The sequence below is a fragment of the Rhinopithecus bieti genome, unplaced genomic scaffold, assembly GCF_001698545.2.
Source record: "Rhinopithecus bieti isolate Rb0 unplaced genomic scaffold, ASM169854v2 scaffold_27022, whole genome shotgun sequence".
NCBI classification, from domain to species: Eukaryota; Metazoa; Chordata; class Mammalia; order Primates; family Cercopithecidae; genus Rhinopithecus; species Rhinopithecus bieti.
The window spans coordinates 299,776-320,331 of NW_016812251.1; the positions used below are offsets into that span (position 1 = coordinate 299,776).

The window sequence follows — 20,556 nt, forward strand, 5'->3', positions numbered from 1 at the left end:
GACTACAGGCGTCTGCCACCTCGCCCGGCTAGGTTTTTTTTTGTATTTTAGTAGAGACGGGGTTTCACCGTGTTAGCCAGGATGGTCTCGATCTCCTGACCTCGTGATCCGCCCGTCTCGGCCTCCCAAAGTGCTGGGATTACAGGCTTGAGCCACCGCGCCCGGCCTGGATTTTCTTTTTAAGGTTGGGCTAGTTGATCAAGTTTATATACTGAGATCAAAGAGTAAGGGAGAGGAAAAAGTCGAATATAAATGAAAGAAAGAGATAAGTGAAGCAGCAAATTTCCCAAAGAGGCAAAAAGGAATGAAATACAGATCACAGTGAAAGGATTAACTTTGTATTTGAAGACAGACCTTGCCACTTCTGAAACAGAAAGGATGGGAGAGATTCAAATGTTTGGAGGGGACAGAAAATTGAGGCAGTTCTCCCATGGCCTTTTATTTTATTTTTTAAAAAGAGATGGGGAGTCTCTTGTTCCATTGCTGAGGCTGGAGTGCAGTGCCATAACCACAGTTCACTGTAGCCTTGAACTCCTGGGCTCCAGAGATCCTCCTGCCTCAGCCACCCAAATAGCTGGCACCCATAGCCTTTATTTTTTCTGTGAAGCAGAATGGGGGATGGTGGGAGAGGCTGACATGTGGAAGGGTTGCTGGGTACACTGAGGGCTCTGCTGAGGAGACAGTGAATTTATAGGAGCTCTGTACTGAGCGCACATTAAGTTAGCTTAAGCCATTTATTCTAGATAAAAACGGACTCCTAGTCCCCCAAGATCAGAGGGCCTCAGAAAGTGCCTGGGGCAGGGTGTGGTGGCTCACACCTGTAATCCCAGCACTTTGGGAGGACAAGATGAAGGACTGCTTGGGCTCAGGAGTTCAAGATCAACCTGTGCAACACAGGGAGACCCCATCTCCACACACACACACACAAAATTAATTAGCCAGATATGTTAATGCATACTTGAACCTTGGAGGCTGCAGTAAGCTATGATGACACCACTGTACTCCAGCCTGAGTAACAGAGTGAGTGACACCCTGTCAAAAAAGAAAAAAAAAAAAAATGAAGAAACGGGGGGTGCCTGGGAAGCTGCCAGGAAGCAGACAGTAGTCTCACCATTTCTGGTCTCTGCCTCTCCATGCTTCATTCTGTGTCCCCAGATGGTCTTTTTCCTTTTCTCATTCATCATAGTAGGTGGGAGGTACCATAGCTCCTAAGTCTATATCTCTTTTGCTTAAGAAACCAGTCCAGTTAGAATCATAATCTGTTAGCTCTAATCCCAGATTTTCAGGAGAACATCTGCTTCACACAGCTTAGATCAGGAATCCACTCACAGTTCAATAAACTGCAGCTAGAGTGCTAGGGGTCACATAAGATGAACATGGCCCTGGGGCCTGTGGATCCATAGTGTGGGTGTGGAAACTATAATTCCCACAGAATAGGGTTCATGGGCTAAATTAACCTAGATGGTGTCCACTTAAGTGTGCAGGATTCGGTGACGTCCTTTATCCTGGTTTAGGATGGGAGAGTAGAGAAAGTAGATAGCTGGCATGACCCAGGGGTGTGATTTTTACAGAGTCAGTGCAAGCATATTAACAAAAATGCGATTAAAAGTGACTGACCAAGGATCTGGACTAAGTAGGAAAACAGGTGAAGCCTGGAAGATACTGATAAACTATGAGGTGGCTGAGATTCATGATATAGAAGAGCTGGTGGTATGCTCGGAATGGGGAATTCTAAAGGTTATTGAATACTGGAGTTGGACTTGTCACTCATGGGCACACTGCTTATGTTCCAACACTCCCATACACACTTGGTTCTCAAAAGCTATTATGGGGCCCTTGATGGTGAGTTGTTTTAGAGAGCAAGCCCGACTCCTTCCCCTACTACTCTGAACTTCCACACTCTGAAACCGAGGCTATACTGATCCCTCACTTTTTTCAGTTACTATAAGCAATAGGTGTAACAAACTCATACTGAGACAGTGTTGTGGCCCAGGCTGAATGGCAAGGTGAGCAGAGGGGACATCAAAAGGGAAAGGAGTTAGAAAGGAGAGGCTGAGAATGTGCAAATGTAAATCAACCAACAACAAAAAGTTAACTGGGAAACTTCTGAGACCAGCTTAGGAGGGATAGACATGACATGTTTATATCATTCAGGGCCAAAGCCTTCTTTGTGTGTACTGTGTCCAGCTACAAAGAGGGAGTGAGGAAACAGAGTAGGTCTAAGATAAGCCTTTTCCCATTAGTGCTGATAGAAAAGAGGGTCACGTGGAAGCCCCAAGACTGATAAGGATGAAGGAGGTCTGGCCATGTCTAGGGTTAATAACCACAATAACCACAATTACAGCTTCCATGTATGGACTACTTCCTAGTCCCAGGTACTCTGCTGGTTACTTGACATGGCTTAGTTGGAATTGTATGAAATTGAAGGTATTGGACTGTTTATAAACTACAAAAATAGCAATTTCATACGGTTCAAGGTAACACTATCTCAGTTCATCCTTACCACAACGGCTCCAAGAAACACGTGTTACTGTTTCCACCTCAAAGAGGAGAAATCAGACTCACAAAGTGAAAGTCATTGTTTAAGGCTGGACCATCAATAAGTGCCGAACCTAAGCTTCAGACCCAGATTGACTAGAAGGCCAGGGTGCTTTCCATCACGCTGCAGCTACCGGGGAACAAATAAGTTAAATGTCAGAATTTTTAAAAGCCCGAGGTGTTCGACTTCCACTACCGAACCAGAGAATCCAGCAGTCAGCAAGGCCTCAGGACTTCCCTCAGTCTCTACCTGCCAGCCCCAGCCTCCAGCGAGGGGACTTCCAGCCTACAAGCAATCTGGGTTACCCTCCCTGCTCGTTCCTCCCAACCACACGGGGCGCTAAATGCAAGCATTCTCCTTTGGAAGGTTCCCCGCACGCCCCCAGAGTCCCTCTTCCTTCTCCACTGCCTCCCCGACCCATGGCGCAGGCGCCACCCCGCACCCCTTCCCGACCAGTGACAGTCGCGCAGGCGTCCCAGGGCTGGCGTCGGCGGCTGAGGCGCGCCCAGGCGGCAGCGGGCCGTCAGGCTGTTGGTTAGGAGCGGGCCACGTGCCATGGTGTCACTGCGCGAGCGTGCGCAGAGTGGCTGAGCGCGCCCGTGACGGAACGACGAGGCGTGGGGTGTGCGACCTCGCCCGCCAGGCCCGGCCCCCGCCCCTTGGTCTGCCGCTCCGCCCCCGCGGGGCGTCCCGGGCCGCTCGTCCCGTCGGCTGCGGCCGCGCGCGGCCCGGGGTCGCCGTGAGTACTCGCGAGGCTGGCCTGTGGGGCCACCACCACTGGCACGGGGCGGTGCGACCGGGCCGCGGGAAGGGTGCGGGGCTCGCCCCGCCTCCGCAGGGGTGGACGAAGTGAGGGGCTTGGACCGGGAGGTTCCGAGAGTCCCTCCTAGGCTGGACAGCTTCTCAGGCCCGGCGACCGAGCGGCAGAGATCGGGCACAGAGCGTCTTCCCTGGGGAGGCAGGTGTTGAGTGTTTTTGGGGTCTTCAGGGGAGCCCCGGAGAACCGGTGTAACTGCTTCCCCGGGAGAGGCCTCAGGGCCTGTCCTGGAAGCACGGGTGCCAGAGAGTGTTTTCGGGGGGAGGGGGTGCAGCCCTGTCCTCTCTCCCTACTGGGTGCCCGAGATAGCGCTGACTTGCGGGAATCGCCCCCCAGTGATTCTTCGTAGTAGTCTTTGTTTAGTGGCCTAGTCCTGAGAAGGGAGCACACGGAATGGAGTGGGGTAACCTCTTCCACGACCACAAAGCCGGGAGCCCAACCCCCAATTTCAACGGCGAGCTCTGAAGCTGCTTTGACTAGACGTGAAGTTGTCACACCCAGAGAAGCGCCCATGGGCCTAGAGAAAGACGTTTGTGATCCAGACTTGCTCGTTTACATTTGACTTATTCCCGTGGAAATTCATAAAGCGTGCTATGTTAGCTGCTGAGTTTAACACCTTCTCTGGACACTCATCATGTCTTATTTTTGGCCCAACTTCTTTTGTAAGGTCCCATTCTTTACCTCATTTAGATAAATCAGATAGGTCTTTCTCGCTTAACTCATGAACAACGCAATTAATTATAACCACACCACGTGAAGATTAGATGTAATTAGGACCTGTCCAATGTCTTTACATCCCAGTGCTTCTGTACTCCTAACCTTAAGCAAATTGCTCGACCTCTGTAGGTCTAAGTATTCTGTGTGTAATATGAAAGCTTTGAATTAGGCCACCTTTCTGGCTTGTTTTTTAAAAAGTGTCTGTGATTCTGTGAATTCCATGACCCATCACCTTCCTTTTCCAACTCTTCACCTTTTAAATCCACTTTCCATCTCTCCAGAGGAAAGGGCATTGAGAGGAGAGGGAGCAAGTCCCTTTCACTAAAGCAGCCTGGTTTGAAAAAGCTGGTAATCTCTGAACTGTCTCTTCTTGAGCGAGACAATCTCCCTCTCAACTACCTTTTTCTCCTTGTGATAGCAACAGAAACCAAGCAGCAACAGCCCTTGGAAAGAGGCTAAATTTTTCTTGACTTCTGCAGCGACAAAGACCGTGAAAAGTTGGCACTTCTGGCCTAACGCTGCCATCATCCTACCCCTCACGCCAGGGCAACCTAGGCTGGACATTTAGTGCCTCCCTCTTTACTTCTCTGTGATCATCCAGATCAGCACTTGACTGTTTATTTTCAAATCTCACGAACCTCACCCCAAGATCTTCACATTCTGGTTCTCAGCTACTCTTGAAGGTGAATGAAGTTTTGGTTTTTAAAATCATTTTTTGTGTGATTTTTGTCTATGTGTAGAAACATGTAGGTTATTGTATATATCTCCCATTAGACTTAAGTATCCAGCAGAGGGTTCATTCATTCATTCACTCATTCAAGAAATGTTTTAAGGGACTAAGAATGTAGACTGAAAACAGTCAAAGCCTCTGCCACCAGAGTGTATAATATGTTAGAACATGGTAAGTGGAAAAAAATAAAGCTGGGAAGGGAAATAGAGAGTGCTAGTATGTGGGTGTTGAGTTGTTGCTGTTTTAATAAATAGGATGGTCAAGGTGGCCTTTGAGCAGAGATCTGGAAGAGTGAAGGAACAAGCCATGTGGATATGTGGGTGGAAAGCATTCCGAGAAAGGGAACAGCAGGGACGAAGGCCCTGTGGTGGGAATATGCTTGGGAATATGATGGGAATATGCTTGGTGAGTTTGAAGAACAGCAAACAGCAAAATGAGGCAGTTGTAGAGCCTTGGTTAATCTTCCTGTTAACATTTAGAGTTGACTCTGAGGAGAGTCCGTTAGAGTAGCTTCTGATTTTTTTTTTTAACTTTATTTTGAAACTTTTCAACTTTACACAAAAGTAGGGAGGTAGGGATTACCAGAAAACCCTCATGTACGTCACTTAACTTCATTGATAATCAACATTTTGCTATTTGCTATATTTATTTCATCTATTATCCTCCCTCCTTTTTTTATGTGTGTGTGCCAGGGTAGTATTTTAAAACAAATCTCAGTGATCAGGTCATTCCATCTCTAAGAACTTCAGTTATACTTTCCTTTTGCATGTTGTTTCTGAGAGATCAGGCAACACTGTCGGCTGGAAGACTCCTATGCTGGCTCTGCTCTGGCATTGTGCCTTTTGTTCCCATCCTGGCATAGTTACCAGATTTAAGTTGGTATCTAAGGAATGAACCACAGGTCCTTAGAACACACAAGGATCTAGAACTGGAACAGTGGTTCTCAAATTTTATGCATCAGAACAACTTGGTGGGTGTGTTAAAACACAGATTACTGGGTCCAATTTCTGGAATTTCTTTCTTCTTTTTTGCGCAGTCTCAGCTCGCTGCAACCTCTGCCTCCTCGGGTCAAATGATTCTCCTGCCTCAGCCTCCCGAATAGCTGGGAATACAGGTGTGCACCACCATGCCTGGCTAATTTTTTATTTTTAGTAGAGATGGGGTTTCACCGTGTTGACCATGCTGGTCTCGACCTCCTGACCTCGGGTGACCTGCCCACCTGGGCCTCCCAAAGTGCTAGGATTACAGGCGTGAGCCTCAGTGCCTGGCCATTTCTGTAGTTTCTAATTCAGTAGGTCTTAGGAGGAGTCTGAGAATTTGCATTTCTAACAAGTTCCTAGTTGATACTGATGCCACAGGTCCACCAACCCCAGTCAGAGAATCACTAATCTGGAAATGTGACATTCCGTAGAACTTTATTAGAGACCGCCCAGGCACAGTGGCTCACGCCTGTAATCCCAACACTTTGGGAGGCCAGAGTGAGTGGATCACCTGAGGTCAGGAGTTTGAGACCAGCCTGGCCAACATAGTGAAACCCCAACTCTACTAAAAATACAAAAATTAGCTGGGCGTGGTGGCGGGCGCCTGTAATCCCAGCTACTTGGGAGGCCGAGACAGAATTGCTTGAAGCCGCGAGGCGGAGGTTGCAGTGAGCCAAGATCACGCCATTGCTCTCCAGCCTGGGCGACACAGCAAAACTCTGTCAGTAAACAAAAAGAAGAAGAAGAAGAAGAACTGTGTTAGAGACCAAGAACACCTCTGTTTGAGGTTGGAGTAGCTTCAACTGAGATATATGCAGAGCTAGTAACTTGCTGGTCTAGAGATCAGCAGAAAGCTTTTTTAGCCTGCTCTTAGGGGAACTTTGCCATCTTCAGCCATTAAAGCCTTCATAATTTCACAGATGAGTTTTTTGTTTTGTTTTGTTTTTCTGCTATATGTGGAGGCTTTAGTGGGGCTAAAAGTTGCTGGTATAGGATTAGGAGTCTGTGAGATTAGAAGCAAGCAGGGAACTGTATATGAAAGGGCTCTGGATTAAGTGTTTTTCTAAGCATATTTTGGGATAATTATTGCATTTTTATTTGGGAAGCAGGTTCCAAGCTGACTCTAGGGCATTATTTTGGCAATGACAACTGAGATCATAACTGCCAAAAGATGTTCAGTGACTGTTGTTGAGGACTTTTTGTTTTGAGACAGAGTGTTTGCTCTTGTTGCCCAGGCTGGAGTGCAATGGCGCAATCTCGGCTCACTGCAACCTCCACCTTCTGGATTCAAGCGATTCTCCTGCCTCAGCCTCCTGAGTAGCTGTATTTTTAGTAGAGACAGGGTTTCACCACATTGGTCAGGCTGGTCTTGAACTCCTGACCTCAGGTGATCCACCCACCTTGGCCTCCCAAAGTGTTGGGATTACAGGCGTGAGCCACTGCACCCGGCCGTTGAGGACTTTTTAAGTTAGCTATCATTGCCATATAATAGCTAGTAATACTGATGTTTAAAGAGAGATAATGGCTCAATATGGAGAAATAACTAAGAATAAAGAGTCTAGAAATAATCCGATTCTGAATCTTAACTCTGGTGTGAGTTGGTACTCTGAAGAATTAACTGACAGAGTAAACATAAGCATCTTGTCCTGCCACCATCACTTTTGGCTTTAGGAGTTGTAACATTATGAGCTAGAGCAAGGTCTTGCTCTAATCCCAGCTCTCCGGTTTAAGTAGAATAGCAATATCTTGTATATAGTGCTTTTGTGTTTCATTATCTATAAAGAACTGCATGTGCAAGTGTGTATGTATATGCATACAAGCATGTCTTTTTATATGCAAGTATCTATATGTATAATAAAAGTGTATTAATGGCCAGGTGCAATGGCTCACGCCTGTATTCCCAGCAATTTGGAAGGCTGAGGCCAGTAGATCAGCTGAGGTCAGGAGTTCGAGACCAGCCTGGCCAACGTGGTGAAACCCCATCTCTACTGAAAATATTAAAATTAGCTGTGCATGGCGGCGGGCACCTGTAATCCTAGCTACTTGGGAGACTGAGGCATGAGAATTGCTTGAACCCTGGAGGTGAAGGTTGCAGTGAGCCAAAATCAAGCCATTGCACTCCAGCCTAGATGACGAGCAAAACTCCGTCTCAAAAGAAAAGCATATTCATAAATATGTGTGCCTGTATATATACCACCCAGCTATTAAATGGTGATGAAACCCATTGTTTTCTACTTTCCACAGGACAGTGACTTGTTACCACCACAGCAGCAGCCATCCCAACAGATCTCCAGTTGTCCCTGACATCGTGCCCTACCTTCCCTCCTCTTGTGGTCTCCTAAATGCCGATTTCGTTGACCTTGGTTCGGCTGGTGGTATGGAGGGGTGCTGCCTAGCACTGACCTGAGAGTGTGTGTGACCCACTGACCCAATGGTGAGAACTGACTGCCCACCTCTCCAACTGATTGTTCAAAGGGTAGAGGAGACAAAGTGCAGATCTCACCCTTTCTTGGTATTTTCCCTTCTACCCTTGTGGAAGATAGAGTGGCTATTTGAAGTTAAAGGGAAGGGAAGGGGCACAGAAACAGTATTACTTGGTGTGTTTGTGTAGGTGGGTTTTCTTGGGGAGAGAGAGGAGAGTTAAGTACTTTAAAGGATAGAAAGAAAATAATGAGACGAGAGCTTAGGTATGCTTGGGAACTGTCTTAGGTAATGATCCTGGAAGAGGCCAGCTTATACTGGAACCTAGATATGCTTAGGAATCAACCTTGACATTGAAGTTATTTGCATTTCTCTCCTACTGGCTACCAGAGCCTCTCAATCATCATACTGAGACTTCAGAAGGCCAAAATTTCCTAGATGTTTTCCTCTGTCCCACTAAGAGCTAGTCTATGGATATGATCATATCAGGAAGAGACTGAGACTCTCCCAAAGGGTGAGGTGAAAGGTGTAAAGGGATCAGGGCTTCAGTTATTCTGTCTTTTCCCAATCTTTGTGGGAATCTGTTTCCCATCATATCATCCCACCCGCTTCCATGGGATAATAGGGACCCAACAAAGCATGCTATCCTTATTTCTCATCACTAGGACATCAAAGGCCAATTCTGGAATGATGACGACTCGGAGGGAGATAATGAATCAGAGGAATTTCTCTATGGAGTTCAGGTGAGGTTCCATCTCCCAAGACCCCCATGTTGGATGGTCTAGTTGTGTGCTGCTCTTTGGATACATCAGGAGTGAAAGAGGTTCTGGAGCACAGATGAGATGAGGTTATAATGTTGGTGTGGTCTGAGCATGGTCTTGTCAGAGCTGATCCCATGCCCTTGCTCTTTCTTTGGAGTCATACTTGTTCCACCAGAGTAAACTACGTCCTCTGTATGTGGAGACTACCCATATGTTCTTAATTAGACATAATTATTTTCTGACTCTTAACACTAGCCAGTGGGGGTAGTTTCATTCATTAGGGTCACATCTTAAAAGATTACTCTGCCAGCAATTGCTTAATGCCATCACTAGCCAGGCACAGCCCTGAGCAGAAATACCCAGACTCTCAGAATGCTCTTCACATAGAACCAATCTTAGGAAACCTGTAACTTCAGCCTGTGCTGAGTTGTCATAAAAGGTATCCTGGTCAAGGTCTGAGAGGAAAAGCTGGAGATTTAAGGAAGTGAACTCCAAGCAAAAGCCTACATTTGGTATGCTGAACCTTTTTAAAGTCGTGATGAAATGCAGACCTCTGTTAATGAAATCCCTTGATAGGGTCACCACTGAGAACCTCTTCACATAAGTGGCTTTCACTTCCCCTGTATTGCTGTCTGATTTCTCCTGTTCCTGGTGTCTCTTTGTATTCTTTTTATTATCATCTCTCTCTTTCCCTCGTCTTTTTCCACCTCTCTCCACCATCATTTTTGCTGCTATCTCAGGGGAGCTGTGCAGCTGACCTGTATCGACACCCACAGCTTGATGCAGACATTGAAGCCGTGAAGGAGATCTACAGTGAGAACTCTGTATCCATCAGGTGGGACTCTGCTTCAGGGGTGGCAGGGGAGCAAGTCACTTCTTTCTGAGTTGTTAAAAGGCTAGAGGTTTTTCTTTTTATCGTATGATAGTGGGATAAATTATGAACTTAATGATAGAAAATGCTCAGAATAAATGAGCTTGGCTGACAGTAGACAGTAGAGAAGTAAGGCCACTTTTCTTAGGAATTCCCTCTTATCCTAGACCCCTCTGGGCCAGTAGTCTCACCTTTCAGGTAAGAAATGCTTTTGGCCTGGGAGAAGACACTGATCATGTAAGTGGTGTAAGGCTGTAGCTAAGACCCTAGGTACAAAACTGTTGTCTACTTTTCCCTTTCTACTGTCCCCAGGCTCAGTTCTCTTTCCACCTCAGTTTTTATTCCCTTCTTTCTCCCTTGATGAGTCTCACCTGTTGTCACCTGTATCTCTATAGAGAATATGGAACTATCGATGACGTGGACATTGACCTCCACATCAACATCAGCTTCCTCGATGTAAGTGGGGCTAGTACCTGCCAACAACATGTCTAGCTGGACTTGTGGAATTTGTCATGTAGGCCAGGAGTCTTGTTCCCGAGTGCTGTATTTGGAGCATATATTCTTCATCTTTGTCTTTCCTAGACCATCAGCAGACAGTGGTGTGTACTGTCATGTGCATGTGTGTGTCATATAGGGGAAATTTCAGATCCATTCCTCTATGTTGCTAAACTGGAAACTATTTCCCTTCTTTTTTTAGGAGGAAGTCTCTACAGCCTGGAAGGTCCTCCGGACAGAACCTATTGTGTTGAGGCTGCGATTTTCTCTCTCCCAGTACCTAGATGGACCAGGTAAAGGCAGTGACTTTGGGCAAGTGGGTGGTCTGAGTGTGGTCTCATCCAAAGCCCTAAGTTAACTAAAGTAGAAAAAAATTAGGAACAAGGTCCTTGGGCTCAATCTGCAGGCTATCGGTAGCGGCTTTTTAGTCCCGTGTAATTGGTGTCTTCATCCCCTGTCACCTTAGGGAATGTTAACCATTCCCTAAAGGCCTTCTTGCCTAATGACATTGTTTTCTCTGCTTCCAAGATAAAATTTCTTTCTCCTCTTCTCAACGTCCTACTGAGGATATTTCAGATTCATATGACAGCTTCTAGAATCTGCCTTCTGCTTCACATGTTTTTTTTCTTCCACCATTACTGTTTAGAGTACCCAGCAGCTATGATCTTTAGAATTTACAGAAGCTCTTCCACTGAGCTTTGGACTCCAGGAAGTCAAGAGATACATACTTACTAGTAGACTTCTTTTCTCTTTGCAGAACCATCAATTGAGGTTTTCCAGCCATCAAATAAGGAAGGATTTGGGCTGGGTCTTCAGTTGAAAAAGTAAGAACTTTGGTCTTTCCTGGTCATGGACATGTGAAGGAAGGAAAGAGAGATGGAAATATATGGATGGACAGGCAGAGCCTTGGATGGAATACCTCCTTCCAAAAATGTCTTTCTGAAATATGCCCAGGAAAAGCTAAAATAAATTTAGGGAGCCAGATTTAAGGTTGTGGAGAGAGAGTGTATGGTTCTTGGGTGTCAGAACCTGAGACTTTCTAGAGGTAAAAGAGGCTCATCATTACTTAGCATTTTTACTACCCTGGAATCAGAGTCATGCTATTCATATTTCTCTAGTGGTTTCTTCAGAGTAAGTCTCTAGGGATTTAATTTTAGTTTATTGAATGTGTTGAGCATTAAGCTAAGTATTTGGTATACAAAGAAATGGAGCATATTTTCCACTCTCAGTGAAGTTTCAAATAGAGTCCACTGGATACATATTCTAATACAGGTGAATATGTAAGATTTAGAAAGGACACTGAAGAGAGACTCTATCTGTTGAAAGGGTGATGATTAATAATTTCCTTTTTTTTTTTTTGAGACAGAGTCTTGCTTTCACCCAGGCTGGAGTGCAGTGGCATGATCTTGGCTTACTACAACTTCTGCCTCCTGAGTTCAAGTGATTCTTGTGCCTCAGCCTCCTAAGTATCTGGAATTACAGGCACCCGTCACCATGCCTGGCTGTTTTGTATTTTTAGTAGAGATGGGGTTTCTCCATGTTGGCCAGGTTAGTCCCGAACTCCTGGCCTCAAGTGATCCGCCTGCCTCAGCTTCCCAAAGTGCTGGGATTATAGGTGTGAGCCACTGCACCCAGCCAATGATTAGTAATTTTCAAAGATGGGTAAGAGTTGTCCATGTAGACAGATTCTGAGGGTGCATAACATTTGCAGGGGCTTAGTCACATAAAGCAGTATGTGTGTAGGGAGCTTCAGGTAGTTAAATATTGCTGGTAAAATACAAGCTGGGGGTGTAGGAGCCAAAGCCAGAGAATAGGGAAGGGTTCATGTTAGAGAGGGTCTTGGACTTTTATCCTGTAGGCAGTGTGAACATTGAAGGGTTTAGGCAAAGAAATGACGTGGTCAGATTAATTTTTCAAAACCATTCTGGTAGCATTGTACAAAATGGGTAGGAGGGGATGAGACAAGAGACCAGAACTAGTGTAGTAGGGTGCTTTTGTAAAAGTCAAGACGAGATGCTAAAGGCCTGAGCTAAAGTGTGATTATAGGTGAGAATCGAGATGAGAGACAGATTAGAAAGATTTGTGAGGTATAAAATCAGTAAGACTTGAAGACTGATTTAGATGTATTGAATATAGCCATAAGGGCTAAAGAATAGTGGAAAATACGTTTAAGTTTCCAACCTAGATGTGTGAGTAAATTGTGATACCACCAATGTAAATAGGGATATGAGAAGGGAGCAGTTTTGTAGGTTGAGGATAGGTAATTAGTTCAATTTTTGACATGTTATTTAAAGGTAACTTTCGGATGTGCAGGTGGAGATGCTTATCCGAAATGTCAATTTGCTACTTACCGGAGTATATGTCAGTTTGCTACTTACCGGAGAAGTTAGGGTTGAAGATATGCATCAGTGCGTGTGGGAAGAAATTACAGCCAGTGAATATGAGATTGCCAAAGGAGGGCATGATAATGGGAAAAGAAGATAGGATCAAGGACAAAATACCCTTAAACAGTCAGACAAAATCCCGAAGAAACCAGCATGGTAGGCAGAGGAAGAAGAAACACTGCAGGTAGGTCAGAGTAATATAGGAAGAGAAAGGTGGCACAGAAGACAAAGGAGGGCAGGTTCTGCAAGGAGGGCCAGATGCCAGAGAAGATAAGGGAAGAACCTGGGAGTTTCCATTGGATTTAGCATCAGGATGAGAACAATTTTAGTGATGAAGGTAGGAACCAGAATACAGAAAGTTGAGAGGTGAGTGGTTGGCAACAACATAGAAACAATGAATATGGGTTGAGACATTTGGGTGGGGATGGGAAGGCAACAGGGAGAGGTTAACTAGACTAAGGTGCAGAAAGTTGACATTTTTTGTTGACTTTGGGAAAGGAACTGAGAGGAAAGGGGAATGATTGACACATCAAGGTCCCTAAAAAGGCAAGTCAGGGCTGAGATCTAGAGCACAAATCGAAGGACTGATCTTAGGTAGAAGGGTCACCTTACCTCCAGAAAATGGAGGGATCGAGGTAGGGTGGAAATATAAATAGATTTTATAGTAGGGTTGGAAAATTAAGGGAACTGATATCTGATGGCTTAAGAAAGAAAAGAGGTGGCCGGGCGCGGTGGCTCAAGCCTGTAATCCCAGCACTTTGGGAGGCCGAGACGGGCGGATCACAAGGTCAGGAGATCGAGACCATCCTGGCTAACACGGTGAAACCCCGTCTCTACTAAAAAAATACAAAAAAATAGCCGGGCGAGGTGGCGGGCACCTATAGTCCCAGCTACTCGGGAGGCTGAGGCAGGAGAATGGCATGAACGCCAAAAGGCGGAGCTTGCAGTGAGCTGAGATCCAGCCACTGCACTCCAGTTTGGGCGACAGAGCGAGACTCCGTCTCAAAAAAAAAAAAAAAAAAAAAAAGAAAGAAAAGAGGTTATTGGTTGTAGATGAAGTTAGTAACTTAAAGAAGGTAATAAGGATTTAGAACAATACCTTAGAGTAATGCTAGAGAAAACTGATCAAGGACAAGTGAAAGGATTGACAAATCTAGCTAAGGGCATAGCTCAAATTGGAAACGATAAATTTGGGAATATAATTTTTCAATGTCAGTACCCCTGATGTCCCTACTCCCTTTCTTCATGACTCACAAGGAACAAAGTGGTACTCACCATCCTACCACTTCTGTTTCCCTGTCAACAGTATAGTTATTCTTGGCAATAGATTTCAAGGTTTGCAGCCTTTGAAGACTCACCTTTGAAATCTGCCTCTAAAGGCAAAGCATCTCAGAATTTTTCTGGTCCATTAGGATAGGTACCCTCTAGGGTAAAGGGGTGCTCTGGGGTGGTGATTTTTTTATTTACTAAGGTCATTTTAAGGGGTCTTCACATACACATTTCCCTGCCACAACTAGTTTTGTAGTCCCTGGGTCTGAATTTTAGATTATTTGCCTCTCTTAGTCCTTACTTCTTGACCCTGCCTCATCTTGCCTAAGCTCATTCTTTTTGATCCCTCAGGATCCTGGGTATGTTTACATCTCAACAATGGAAACATCTGAGCAACGATTTCTTGAAGACCCAGCAGGAGAAGAGGCACAGTTGGTTCAAGGCAAGTGGTACTATCAAGAAGTTCCGAGCTGGCCTCAGCATCTTTTCACCCATCCCCAAGTAAGTGCTCCCTAAAGCTGATCATCTGTAAACACCTGTGATAGCCCCCATCCCCCACCTTCTTGATTACATAAACTTTTCTGTCCCCTTTCTTCCCTGAATTCTGTCTCTTTGACTACTGACACCACTCACATGGTCCTGTTCCCCATGTGTCCTTACCTTTCTACTCCTTACCCAATGTTAATACCTAATCCTTTATGTAAAACAGAATACCTAGCTCGTGATATGTATTTGGAGAAATGTAGGCCGAATCTTCCATCTTTCTTTCTTTTGCCCTGATCCGTTTCCCCATCCTAAGAGGAAAGTGTCAGAGAACAGACAGTAATTCCTTGCTAGCTTCTGGAAATAAATATTGCTCCATTCTTTGACCCTAGGTCTACATTTTCCCAAGGCAGACACAAACCCAGATTTGTAGCTTCCCAGGAATCATTGTTGACAGTCAGATAGTCAGTATTAGGCCCTTTGGGATGCAGCTACCTTGTGCCTAGCACAGTGTTTAACACTTAATCTCTCTCTCTCTTTCTCTTTTTTTCTCTCTCTCTCAGTAAGAAAAACAGGCAGCCTTTCCAAGGGATTATTCTATACTTGGCTTAAAAACATAATAACCTATGCTCTGTGCCTGGCCACCCTCAGTGTCCCAATGTGAAGAACCCACAGATGATGACATAAAAATTTAAATTCATATGTGTGATCTACTTGTTTATTTAATAGTGTTTAAGATACAATGCAACTTTCCTCAGATATGAGTTTGTCTTTCTTTGGTTTAGAACTTTTGGCTTACGGCCCACTTATCTCCAGTACCCTGTAGGGCTCCTACGAAATCCTCAGTTTTATCACTTCTCTTTGCTCTCTCTCTCCAGGTCTCCCAGTTTCCCTATCATACAGGATTCCATGCTGAAAGGCAAACTAGGTGTACCAGAGCTTCGGGTTGGGCGCCTCATGAACCGTTCCATCTCCTGTACCATGAAGAACCCCAAAGTGGAGGTGTTTGGCTACCCTCCCAGCCCCCAGGCAGGTCTCCTGTGCCCTCAGCACGTGGGCCTCCCTCCCCCAGCACGGACCTCTCCTTTGGTACATGGGCTGGAGAGGGTTTGACTTGGCTATCAGGAGGGTGGGAATGGAAATGCGGGAATGTAGTTTCTCAAAATGGGGTGGGGGTATGGTTGTCTAGGCATCATAAATCAAACCTAGGTAGGTAACCATGAGTGAGTAGAATGGAACACTTCTTTTTTTTTTGAGACAAGGTCTCTGTCATCCAGGCTGGAGGGCAGTGGTAATCTCTGCTCACTACAGTCTCTGCCTCCCAGGCTCAAATGATCCTCCTACCTCAGCCTGTTGAGTAGCTGGGACTATAGTCGCATGCCACAACTGGCTAATTTTCATATTTTGTCGAGATGGGCTTTTGCCATGTTGGCCAGGGTAATCTTGAACTCCTGAGCTCAAGTGATCCACCTGCCTTCGCCTCCCAAAGTGCTGGGATTACAGGCATGAGCCACCACTCCCAGCTGGAACACATTTTTTAACAGTAGAAAACTTATGTCTAAACTGTCTGGCAAACTTCTCTGATAGACCATGAAGCAGAGAGTCTGGAGATGGGAATCTCAAGGAGAAGTCATGTATGATTTTATTAGTTTGTGAGTAGGACTGTAGTTAACTGTAGCTGCTGTACTAACCTATTCCACCTACTCCGAAGGAGGGTTGAGGAATAGGTGAGCCCTTTTCCAGCACCTTTGGCAAAAATGTCTAAAAGTCTCCTTTCCAGCTTTGGGATTCTGAGCTAGGGTTTAACTGCTTTAGGAGAGTCCTAGGTGATGGGCAAGAGTCAGGTCTGTCTAGGCCCCAGCTTCATAGGAGGTTCATGGGGTCTGTCTTTTTACTCTCACCAGGTCAGTGGTCACTGCAAGAACATTCCCACTCTGGAGTATGGATTCCTTGTTCAGGTAATCAAGTCAAAATCGTCACTCCAAATCACTTTCCTGTTGTCTGACCCATTTGGTCTCCTAACACCTCCCAGCTCCTCAATCAAATACTTCCTGAATTGCTTTGCTTCCAAAACTAATGGTAGAAAGAAAGAAGGCATAGTTCCCATCATCAGGAAACTGACAGCATTACTAGAAAGACAACACTTACCACTTATGATCAAGTGCCAATGAGGCACTGCCAGTTTTAAGTGTGAGTGTCGAGACTCATATGACATGAGATGAGAGTGAGATTGACACTCATTTCCCTAATGATTCGCAATAGCCCTTGCTCAAGTGATTTTTAGTATTCTTCACAGACCCCTTTCACTGCTCAGCTACTACTGGTCATTTGCTTTTTAAAATCTCTTTATTCCCTGGGCGTGCTTTCACTTTTGCATCTCTGTTACCTTTGTTCATGTCATTCCTTGTGTCTTCCTATTGCCATCAAGAGTCAGATGGCACCTTTTCCATAAAATTGCCATTACTCCAATGCATTAACTAGAAGTGATGTCTCCCCTCACTGAACTGTTAAGATTTTTTTTTTTATTTCATATGGCACCTGTGTGTCACATACTGTGGGCTGCCTTGAATTGTTATTAATTTATAAACATGCCACATCTCTCCTATTGAAGCTTAGCTTCTGAGGAAACAACCTGTATTTCATAATCAAGAAGACCTTTCACAGAGCTGAGTACATAATGGGCATTCAGTAAATCTGCATTAAATGAATAAAGTCTCTTGCATGTCCCATTACCAGCCTAAAATCATGTGAAATGGGAACAACTTGATTTATGCACAAAAGCTATGTTAAGACAGGGTGTCACAAAACAAACAAACAGAAAAACACTTCAGGATATTGTTGCATTAGCTCTGGATTTTGCTATCTTCCCAGTACAGAATTGTCTGTCGTTTTGACTACCAGTGGACTGGCTAATTGTTCCAGGTAGTTGAAATGGCTTCTCAGGACCTTCTGCCATCTAATCATGGATTGAATGCTCTCCTATCTCAGAGGGGCAGCCTATAATTACAAGTACTTTTAATAGTTTAATTAGCACCCATTTTATATTTTTAAAATGCTTTCATGGACATCATCTCATTTCTTGCAATACCCCATGAGGTGAATAATGCTCTGCTGTATAAACGAAGAAACCAAGGCTCAGGTTAATTGACTTGCTTAAAGTTATATATGCCATTAAGTATTAGAAGTAGGAAGTTAACCCAGGTCTTCTCAATCAAACATCATGGTCTTATTTTTGCTATACCATACAGTCTTTGCTCTGCAGTCAGGTAATCAGTTTAAGTACACAGCCTAAGAATATATCCTACCTTAGGCATGGGGCTGGGAGGATGGAGGGTAGCTGGAAAAAAAAGCTGAAATTATTTCCCATATCTGTGTGTGCCAGTACTTCCAAAAGACTTAGAATCTGTTGTCTTCCCAGATCATGAAGTATGCAGAGCAGAGGATTCCAACATTGAATGAGTACTGTGTAGTGTGTGATGAGCAGCATGTCTTCCAAAATGGATCTATGCTGAAGGTATAGGTCCCTACTCTATGACCCTCTTCCTTAACCAGGTCCCCTTCACTCCTTTATTTCCTTCCTCCTTGGTCTGTGGTCACGGTAAAATTCTGTCTGTACACCCTGATACTCTAGAAATCGTTGATTTTTCTTAGAAAACAAATCTCAGCAGTACTGTTTAGAGAGATGAGGATATGAGAATATTTAGGATAGAGCCCACCTGACATTTAAAAATGGGGATCAGATATTAACCAAGATGATTGGATATGATGCTGTCCTCAAGGACTCTAAGTCCAGATGGGAGACAGACAAATCACAGTGTATATTATGTTTATAGAAGAGATATTAGCATTGTTAAAAATCAGGTGAGAGAGCATCTGACATCATAGATCAGGGAAGGCTTCATCACGGAGACAGTGTTAACTCCCAAACTTACCAGTAAGGCATTTTAATTAAGACTTTATTGGTAGTTTTCTTCTGATATAGAGGGCCTCAAATTCCTACCCTGTTTTAGAGTTGTCTGAGGGCAGGACTGTCCGTCTCTGCCTACACCTTATTGCACACCCCATCCCACCACCATCTGTTTAATATATCCTTTCAGCCAGCTGTCTGTACTCGTGAACTATGTGTCTTCTCCTTCTACACACTGGGCGTCATGTCTGGAGCTGCAGAGGAGGTGGCCACCGGAGCAGAGGTATGGGGGAGGGAAACGTAGTTGGGGAATTGGGATCAAGAAAGACAGAGGAACCCAACTATTTCATTCTTGGAATTTAACTTCCAAAAATGCTTTTGGATATAAGATATCCACTGTCATATTGTTTGTAAAATAAAAAATGGATACAACCCCATCTGTAGGGGCACCAGTTAAAGAAATTATGGATGTCCTTAGAGTAGACATACTATATAGGTATTATTTATGGACAGAAAATTTTAACATAGTTATATAAAAAAGCAAATACAATAGTATACGTAGTAAAACTTTCCATGTAAGAAAATAATGGGCCGAGCACAGTGGCTCACACCTGTAATCCCAGTGCTTTGGGAGGCTGAGATGGGAGGATGGCTTGAGCTCAGGAGGTCGAGGCTGCAGTGGGCCATAATCACGCCACTGCACTCCAACCTGGGTAACAGAGTGAGCCCCAGTCTCTTTAAAAAAGAATGAGAGAGAAAGAAAAGAAAATATTTCCATAGGAAAATTATCTGGAAGGATATACATCAAACTCACTAGTACTTACCTGTGAAGAATGAGATTAGTTTAAGGGCAGGAAGATGGTTTTTTTAATCGTTTCTTTAATTACTTTGGTATTACTTGAATTTTTATGAGCTTGTATTTTCTATTTTAAAAAGCTTAAACATACTTGCTTTTTAAAAGAACATCAGAGAGAAATACTGGATACTCTGTGACTCCCAATACTAGGAAATAATTTAGCTTCTGCCCCCTTTTTTTCCTTTCCCCTAAGGTGGTGGATCTGCTCGTGGCCATGTGTAGGGCAGCTTTAGAGTCCCCTAGAAAGAGCATCATCTTTGAGCCTTATCCTTCTGTGGTGGACCCCACTGATCCCAAGACTCTGGCCTTTAACCCTAAGGTATGTTACTTGAGAAAGTCAGGGCTAAGGAATAAAATGGTAAAAGATAGAGGGAGACTATAGGCTGACATTCTGGTATATACAGGGCTTGGAATAAGGGACGGAACTCTTAAACTCTGTGGTTTAGCTGTTTCAGTAAATAGCCACGTTTGACACAGAAAGAGGAGAAGAATTAATACTAGTTACATTATGATAGGGAAGAAGGGCTTTCGGAGCCAGACAGACCTGGATTCCATTTGAGGTTCTGCTAGTCCCCAGTTGAAGGGTATTAGGCAAGTCACTTAACCTTTCTAAACTTCAATCTCCTTATCTTGTAAAAAGGGATAATATTTATTTTGCAGATCATTACAAAAATGAGAAGTAATATATGTAAAGTGCTGTTTTAGGGTTTTCCAGAGAAACAGAGCCAATAGGAGATATATATAGAGAGAGGAGAAAGAGATTTATTATAAGGAATTGCCTCACATGATTATGGAGGCTAAGAAGTCTATAGTTAGCAAGCTGCAGACCCAGGAGAGCCAGTGGTACAGTTCTAGTCCCAGTCCCAAGGCTTGAAAATCAGAGAGCGGGCTAGGCACAGTGGCTTCTGCCTGTAATCCTAGCACTTCAGGAGGCCAAGGTGGGTGGATCACTTGAGTGAGGAGTTAAAGACCAGCCTGGCCAACAAGGTGAAACCCCGTCTCTACTGAAAATACAAAAAATTAGCCAGTCGGCCGGGCGCGGTGGCTCAAGCCTGTAATCCCAGCACTTTGGGAGGACGAGACGGGCGGATCACAAGGTCAGGAGATCGAGACCATCCTGGCTAACATGGTGAAACCCCGTCTCTACTAAAAATACAAAAACTAGCCGGGCGAGGTGGCGGGCGCCTGTAGTCCCAGATACTCCGGAGGCTGAGGCAGGAGAATGGCGTAAACCTTGGAGGCGGAGCTTGCAGTGAGCTGAGATCCGGCCACTGCACTCCAGCCCGGGCGACAGAGCGAGACTCCGTCTCAAAAAAAAAATAAAAT

General features: G+C 44.7%; 1 protein-coding gene across 7 annotated transcripts in view; it reads left to right on the top strand.

Annotated features, from left to right (window-relative positions):
- Positions 1 to 3,408: 3,408 nt before the first annotated feature.
- Positions 3,409 to 20,556, top strand: part of PARP6 (poly(ADP-ribose) polymerase family member 6) — a 34,466-nt gene continuing 17,318 nt past the window's right edge. For 4 of the 7 annotated variants that reach the window (XR_001889886.1, XR_001889887.1, XM_017895776.1 and 1 more), the window contains exons 1-14: positions 3,409 to 3,497; positions 4,492 to 4,756; positions 8,028 to 8,217; positions 8,870 to 8,947; positions 9,706 to 9,800; positions 10,232 to 10,292; positions 10,534 to 10,624; positions 11,089 to 11,155; positions 14,336 to 14,485; positions 15,346 to 15,556; positions 16,372 to 16,425; positions 17,886 to 17,981; positions 18,565 to 18,657; positions 19,424 to 19,549. Coding sequence is in view for 5 of the 7 variants with exons in the window: in XM_017895776.1 (XP_017751265.1) it covers positions 8,215 to 8,217; positions 8,870 to 8,947; positions 9,706 to 9,800; positions 10,232 to 10,292; positions 10,534 to 10,624; positions 11,089 to 11,155; positions 14,336 to 14,485; positions 15,346 to 15,556; positions 16,372 to 16,425; positions 17,886 to 17,981; positions 18,565 to 18,657; positions 19,424 to 19,549 (1,125 nt within the window). In the remaining 2 variants the exon portion in view is untranslated. Of the gene's footprint in view, positions 3,498 to 4,491; positions 4,757 to 5,887; positions 5,918 to 8,027; positions 8,218 to 8,869; positions 8,948 to 9,705; positions 9,801 to 10,231; positions 10,293 to 10,533; positions 10,625 to 11,088; positions 11,156 to 14,335; positions 14,486 to 15,345; positions 15,557 to 16,371; positions 16,426 to 17,885; positions 17,982 to 18,564; positions 18,658 to 19,423; positions 19,550 to 20,556 lie in introns of those variants that run through there. The other 3 variants (XM_017895779.1, XM_017895780.1, XM_017895777.1) reach the window with 2 other exon arrangements.